Genomic DNA, 8,352 nt, shown 5'->3' with positions numbered 1-8,352 from the left:
GTTACATACTGTATTATACTCCAGAGCTGCACTCACTATTCTGCTGGAGGAGTCACTGTGTACATACATTACATTACTTATCCTGCACTGATCCTGAGTTACATCCTGTATTATACTCCAGAGCTGCACTCACTATTCTGCTGGTGGAGTCACTGTGTACATACATTACATTACTTATCCTGTACTGATCCTGAATTACATCCTGTATTATACTCCAGAGCTGCACTCACTATTCTGCTGGTGGAGTCACTGTGTACATACATTACATTACTTATCCTGTACTGATCCTGAGTTACATCCTGTATTATACTCCAGAGCTGCACTCACTATTCTACTGGTGGGGTCACTGTGTACATACATTACATTACTTATCCTGTACTGATCCTGAGTTACATCCTGTATTATACTCCAGAGCTGCACTCACAATTCTGCTGGTGGAGTCACTGTGTACATACATTACATTACTTATCCTGTACTGATCCTGAGTTACATCCTGTATTATACTCCAGAGCTGCACTCACTATTCTACTGGTGGGGTCACTGTGTACATACATTACATTACTTATCCAGTACTGAAGAATCACTGGAATAATGATAGAGCTTTATAAAATATAACTTTTACTTCATATTGTTTAAAATAATGTGCAAAACATACACACAGGACAAATTTAAAGGCTAAAAATGTGCTCTCTTTTGTGAGAGAAAACTGACGTTCTGTGCAGAGTAAATGCAAAGCTCCAAATATTACTGCATAAAGGAGGAGTTTTTTTCAAAGGTATATTTTGGGGTAATCCACCCCCCTACCCATTCTATAGTGTGTCCAAGTCCATCTTGATCCTGTAGCTGGGGACTGGGAAACCTCCTATTTTCCTTTTATATGTGTCCAGGCAGATAATGCTGTTCTCTGCCTGGACACATATAAAAGGAAAATAGGAGGTTTCCCAGTCCCCAGCTACAGGATCAAGATGGACTTGGACACACTATAGAATGGGTAGGGGGGTGGATTACCCCAAAATATACCTTTGAAAAAACCTCCTCCTTTATGCAGTAATATTTGGAGCTTTGCATTTACTCTGCACAGAACGTCAGTTTTCTCTCACAAAAGAGAGCACATTTTTAGCCTTTAAATTTGTCCTGTGTGTATGTTTTGCACATTATTTTAAACAATATGAAGTAAAAGTTATATTTTATAAAGCTCTATCATTATTCCAGTGATTCTTTACTAATTCTAAATAGAGTATTTATGCTATAAAAAACCTTTGGTGGAAGGAATAAAAATACCACCTGACATTTATCCTGTACTGATCCTGAGTTACATCCTGTATTATACTCCAGAGCTGCACTCACTATTCTGCTAGTGGAGTCACTGTGTACATACATTACATTACTTACCCTGTACTGATCCTGAGTTACATCCTGTATTATACTCCAGAGCTGCACTCACTATTCTGCTAGTGGAGTCACTGTGTACATACATTACATTATTTATCCTGTACTGATCCTGAGTTACATCTTGTATTATACTCCAGAGCTGCACTCACTATTCTGCTGGTGGAGTCACTGTGTACATACATTACTTATCCTGTAGCCACCTCAGTTACAGCCTGTATCATACTCCAGAGCTGCACTCACAATTCTGCAAGAGCAAAAATTTCCCAGGACCATCTTGCTTGTTCAGCGTCTGTCCTTGAAGGGCTAAAACAGGACTAGAAAAACATGACTGCTTTCTTGCAGAAAAAGCGTCACACCTGTCCATGGGTTGTGTTTGGAAAAGCCATGGAGCTCCAATGAAGTGAATATGACCGAGCTGCAATGCCACTCACAACCTGTGGACAGGTGTGGTGCTGTTTTGGAGGCAGGCAGCCGTGCTTTTCTAATCCTGGATGACTCAGAAAATATTCAATGATGGAAAGTTTCGTCTTTACACCATGTGCATCCGTGCGCTGTGCGTGATTTTCACGCACCCATTGACTTCAATGTGCGATAGTTGCGTGAAAAACGAATCAATACAGGACATGCAGTGAGTTTTACGCAACAGACTTTTGCTGCATAAAAACTCCTGCATGTGTGAACGGCCCCATTGAACATCTTAAAAGACAGATAAAAGAAATATGGGCGGGACTGTGACAACCACTGCATAATCATCATCAAACGATGGTGGCCCCAATTAAAATGGTGGAATAAAAGCTACCGACGTCTTAAACTTCTATTGTAGGACATTAATCGTTTCTCACGATCGCCGTGTCATCAGCCAATTCAAATTGCAAATAAAAATAAGGACAATCCAAACATAAAGCGCACGAAGGCGGCGTCAAAGAACTTCCCAGCGCGATATAAAAAGAGATAATGGGACACAGCGATGTTTGAGCTCAGCGTGAATGAGAATTTCAGGAGCACAATAATCCCCTACGTTCAGGGCTTTGGAAATATACAGATTTAATTTGTAGTCTCTTGTACTGGACGTCGTATTACTAGAGACAGAAGCCGGGCACGGGGGCTGCAAACGTACACACAGACCGGACGATTGATTTATGGCAGATTTCTGGTGTAAATATAGAGAAAATAATGGCGTTCGATTTATGAAGCCGCTGCGCCACTTTTCCAAATGTATTGAGCAAGGGGGCGTGGCTTCAGATTGGCAACATATTTGCAATTTACCCATTATAACATTTATCCTGACAATGTGACCCCAATCTGGGATAATACTGGTGGGTGACCGTAGTCGTATATGGGCGGGGCTTTACTAGTACAGGGTGTGGCTTGTCACTTGCAATATTGCACCATATATACCATTGTGAAATTTATTTTGCACCATAAAACATCATACAAGCGAAATCCCTCCAGTTCAAGTTGCAACAAAGTAATTAAATGGGTTGCAACAGTTTAAAAAGTGTCGCCCACAACCATTTTCAGTGACTTGAGAGTAAAAATAAAGGGTTAATATAAGCCCCCCCCCCCATTGTTTTCATATAGATCCTGCAGGATCGACTAGTCATGCCTGTTCTGTATGGATAGGCTAGATCTAGTTCTTTAGCTGTAGCCTAGCCACATAGAACAGGCATGGCTAGTAGATATTCTGCATATTCAAAGCAGACATAACTAATGGATTCTACAGCAAGAAAACATGGTCCACGAGGTCAGTATTCATGGACCAAAACCTTTAGAGGAGATATGTGGTTCAGTCAGAGAACTATATATTTCCAAATTGTACAATCCAAGGAAACCCCTTTAAACTGGCGGCCATGTTGCTCTGCTAAAAATCAAATATATTTTGGAAACTATGACAAAGCTTATGGTCACCAATCACTTAAAGGCGTAGTACTCTTTAAGCAGGAGTCATTACTCAGCGAGAACATATCAGTTTCTTCATAAGTCCTAAATGGAAGGACTAAAGACACAAACATGGTATATGGCGCTGCCGCTCACATAAATAATAAGGATTTGTAAATGTCCTAATTACACAGTCGTCTCTGTCATATTTAATCCCATTAAAAAAAAAGAAATAAATAAAACCTTGACAGGAGAGTAGGAATTATATTGGCTTAACATTTCAGCACCAAGGCCAGCGAACAGCTTGAGTACAGTCCTGCGCAGAGTATTACAGCACAGTCACTAATAAGAGCATTACGGAGCACGCACGCCTTTGTTGTCTCGGATGTTCTGGAGTCCATGAAATACTGAATATAAATTATGGATGCCGGTAATAATTCCAGTGTGGGTGGGAGATCCGGCAGCACCAGTCACTGCAATTGTCACAAGTCACCTGAAATGACTGCTCCTATACATGGAAACATTCAAATAATAGATACATGATAGATAGATAGATGGATATGAGACAGATAGAAGATAGATATGATAAATAGATGTAGTAGAGCTGAGTTTGTCCTCTGGCATATCCTAAATTGTATCAATTTTACACAGGACTGCAAACAAACCTATAACGTTTTCAAATGATGATCAAGATGCACAACCAATGCTGCCCCAAAGAGGTAAAGGACAAATCCAGCTCTGCAACATTTGTATAGAAGAAAGAAGCTGATTGATCTGCCCGATGTATGTGAGCCCCATGGCGCCAGGGAATCGATTTCATGTGTTTGTAAGTCGCTTTGGACAAATCTTAGGAATTAAAGTAAATAATCTGTGAATTGATTCACTCATTGTATTCTATGGGCTAGAAAATCAGTTAACCAAAAAATCTAAAAGTATAGAAATACACGCAGTAAAAAAATAATTTTATATATGTGTACACACACACACACACACACACACACTATGATCCACATCATTACATCACCTCGATATTACACATAAACCCAAGAAAGCCGCATACTCAGAGATCCAATCACTTTTATGTTCTTTTTTTAAATATACAATATAAAACAATACGCTTTTTTTTGTACATTTGAACACCGTTGGCACATTAAACAGCTTCATTGTCAGACATATTGCGGCATTTTTTTGTGTTCCAGTTGTATTTGTTACATTCATACTATGAGGTGTTTGATAATCTGAAATATGCAATATCCAGTTAAGGGGATTCAGACCCCAACCATTAAACTAGAAACCCTGCGACAGGAATCACATATGTGTTGTATCCCAATGATGGGAATATAGTTGTCAATAATAAAAATACACATATATGTCTGCGGGAGGGAGTGGGGCATCATCATGTAATAGAAAACAAGCTGTATCCCAATGATGGGAATATAGTTGTCAGTAATAAAAATACACCCAAACATAAACAGGGCCCGGAGATGTAAAGTAGACCCTGCAATGTCATCATTACTAGTCATGGTTCTCATCTTCGGAAGGGAAGGAGGCTTACATGTGTGTGATGCATGGGACCTCCATGTTATTAATGGTCGGGGGAGGGGCATTGCAAACCATATAAAATATAATAGCTTTGGAAATTGCATGCCTTCCTATCCTGTCTGTGTGACCTGGAGGAGAAATTTATCTTTACAAACCACCTGGTGCAAGTTATTGCCCCGAAACCTGCAGTGATAAAAACACCAATACATAGAACCAGAAGGGTCTGCTAAGCCAGACGTGACTGATCTAGAGGGCGACCCTCAAGCCATTGACATATCAGTGAACTAAAAGAAATAAAAATGTGACGCGCCTTCAAACCAGAAAAAATGATGGGTCTCCTTTAACCCTTTTGCTACCAGTGGGCAGGCTGCAATGCATTTGCTAGCCTTCCCAGCAGATGAACGAGGCAATGTTCCTCAACATTCGGTGCTCGACGGCAACGCACCCACCTAGATTACAGTCCGTTTTCCTATCAGCAGCCTTGTGAACTGGACTTAGGCCCCAGTCTTCAAGTTGATCATGGACATTTTGTTGGTTATACCTAGACTTGTCGTTACCCAACCCTACCCAGAGCCCAACCTCCACCCTAACGGTCCAAATTTATAGTCCAGTGGCCATTGGATTCTCTGGTTTCTCCTTCATTCTTCAGATCCTGGAAGACCTGTGTGAAAAAGTGGGGGTCAGAGTTGATCTGCAGCATTTTGGCACTCATACGGTCAATGATGCTCAGGCAGCGTTGCCAGAAGACCTCTTTGTCAGTCTCCACAAGGAAGGGCTTTAGTGGGTAGGAAATTTCATTGCCCATGTAGGAGTAAGCCAAGTAGAGGCAAGTGAGGAAGGAGGCTTGTAGCTCGTACTCAGAGGACAGTTCGTCTCCAATGGCCTCCCTACATAGAAGGTAGACAAACACTAGGTTGGCAGGTGTGATGAAGCCTTGGTCTTGCCAACCTTGAAGGAGCAACGAGCGGTCAACGTTTCGGAACCACATAGTGGGTTCTCCCGGGCTCAGCTCCTTCAGTTTATAGCACCGACGACAAACAAATTCTCCGAGACATCTGAGGAGTTCCCCGGTGGATGCCTGGACTATGACCCTACGGGGCGAGCAGAGGGAACGGCCACTTGCCTGCTTCTGCACTGCCACCAGCTGTTGCTGGATCTTCTGGCCTTCAATGGAATTAGTAGGTACGGTAGGAACAGGGACAGCTTTGGGTTCCCTACGACCAGGACTGACCTGAGATTTACGCAGGTTCTCGTGATTGAGTTGCTCCACTGGGTTGTTATTGTTGTTGTTGGGGAGCAGCGGGCCATTGATTGGTCCGGGGTTGGGGTTAATTTTCTTGGCATTCTTCTTCTTGGCCGAAGCGGCCACCAACCTCTTCCAAGTGAGAGCAGAGATGAGCACCGAATGTCTCTTTAAGCTTTTCTCCGGTTTGCTGCCTCCATTTTTGCTGTTAGGAATGGCCAGATAACCACCACCGACACCAGGGGGTTCCGGCTTCTTATCATCCAAAGGTCCAGCTTTGCCAGGGGCCGGCGACAGGGACAGGACTGTGCCCATGGTCAAGGCTCCTCAAAAAATGGAGGGAGGGTGCAGCGATGACCTGAAGGTGAATGAACAGGTTAAGATTGCACAATGATGTCTGGTATCCGATGCACAGGCCAGATAGAGACTACCTGCTGCAGGATCGATGCGATGCAACCAAGGTGGAGGCTTCAGGGTGGATCCCTTGCTTTGTAAAAGGATGGAGTGTGGCTTCCTGGATGCGATTTTGACGCAGTATATTCCGTATGCGATGTCACTGCGTTCCAGGATTTAAAGGGGGGAGGTGGTAATCAGCGTTGAGTAGAATTTACAGATGCAGCAGAGCTTGGTGCAATGCCTGGGGGCGGCAGGATCCTGGCCGGGGACGTGAGCTCTGACAGCCGCTCCTCCCGCTCCCCTGTGCGCTCTGCAGCATCCAGCTCCGGAGACCACAGCTCCAACACCATGGGAGGGAGCAGGAGCAGCGTCCGGCCAATCAGATGCAAGCATCAAGGTGAGTGACAGGGCGCTCCGCCAATCACAGTGACATAACGGGATGGAGGCGAGAGTGTGGGCTGCTGGGTGAAGGTTTGCGTGTGGGTGTGGGACTGCATCACAGGAGCGGACACGGGTGGAGGCTGGAGGCTCAGGTTATTATCACCACGTTATTATACAGGCACCATGCGGTCCGCTGATTCGCGCCATAGACGTTACCTCATGTTGCATAAGATGGGTTTTTTGAGCTATGACGTCATAAGGAAAGTCAGGTCCACGTGACGTCACAGATATCCCCAAGGTTGTGATCCTTTCTGCTGATTACAATGTCTGTACAGAAGGGATTATAAAGCCATCGGGTGACGTCATTTCACTGCCTCTTTGCAGAGTCATGACGTCATATGTGTCCTACAACGCCAGGAAATCCATTACTCTCCACCACCAAACATCTATGATCTCTCCAACAGATTCAAGTGTCTTGTAATGCGCAATCAAAGTGGCAGACAAGGCTAGAAGTCAGTGTGACGTCATGAGTGGACCCAGAGCCGGTTTATGATGTCATGGCAGGGAAATATGGCAGCAGCCTGTGTAGTGCAGGGCTATGACATACTGTGACCTCCGTATACACTCCCGTCCAGCTCCAGGACTGTATGATGTTATATACAGTCCTGCAACATACGTTACATGTAAACCGGCCGGAGTGAAGGTGATTGTGATGTCATCATTCCAGGACTTTGTAGAGCCCAGAGCTGGTATAAAATGGGGCCCTAAGCAACCAGCAGAGTAGCGCCCCCCTTCCCCTCGCCATTTTTAGAATTTACGTTATCTTCTTGGCCAATCAGCAAGAGGGATATGGTGTTTATATAATGTTTCTTTGTGCCCGTTCCGTTCGTAACTAGTGGGGGAAGGGCAGGAGTTCGCTAAGGGTTCGTGCAAAGCTTTATACATGGACCCTGTTTGACACTATGTGGAGTCCCAATGGGTCTGTAATTCGGCGCTGTAGGCACTCCGCTATATGGCGAGGCATCGCATTTTCACGTAGAAGCAGTGCGTCTATGGAAGAATATCTCAGCGATATGACATCTGATGGGATGTGCCACCATTTTATATTTCATGAGAAAAAGATCTCTGTATGAAGTTAGGGGCACGCCGAGGTAGAGTATGGGCCGTGTATGGGCAACGCATTGCAGATCCCTAATCCAGGTCTAAGCAATAACAATCCGCTAACATGAGAGACCAAAAAATTCAGGGGTATCTCCATGTTACACAGAATTTAGGAAGCTGAGATACGGGGAGCTGCTTGTTGATGCCCCCTTTGTGGAGCTGCCATAGCTGTCCCAATCTTCCTGTTACATGGAGAAAACGTTGCGATCACTGATAATGGCGTGTTTGCTGGGCCAAGGAGTCAAAAACAGATAATAGGGTGTGTATACTTCTGCAAAGACTTTTTTTATTATTGCTCCAATGCATCTATGACAAGGAGCCTGGTGTAAAAATATCCCACTCTTAGGCCCCATGCCCAT

The 8,352-nt window shown here is 44.0% G+C and overlaps 1 protein-coding gene across 1 annotated transcript; it reads right to left on the bottom strand.

The window, feature by feature from the left end:
- Positions 1 to 4,330: 4,330 nt before the first annotated feature.
- CDK5R2 (cyclin dependent kinase 5 regulatory subunit 2) lies at positions 4,331 to 7,477 on the bottom strand. Its single transcript, XM_075829113.1, has one exon. The coding sequence runs from the start codon at positions 6,368 to 6,370 to the stop codon at positions 5,399 to 5,401; it is 972 nt and encodes a 323-aa protein (XP_075685228.1). The 5' UTR covers positions 6,371 to 7,477; the 3' UTR covers positions 4,331 to 5,398.
- Positions 7,478 to 8,352: the final 875 nt, after the last annotated feature.

The sequence above is a fragment of the Rhinoderma darwinii genome, chromosome 6, assembly GCF_050947455.1.
Source record: "Rhinoderma darwinii isolate aRhiDar2 chromosome 6, aRhiDar2.hap1, whole genome shotgun sequence".
In the NCBI taxonomy this organism is placed as follows: Eukaryota; Metazoa; Chordata; class Amphibia; order Anura; family Rhinodermatidae; genus Rhinoderma; species Rhinoderma darwinii.
The sequence above is the reverse complement of the archived record's forward strand: the minus strand, read 5'-3'. Positions and strand labels throughout refer to the sequence as shown.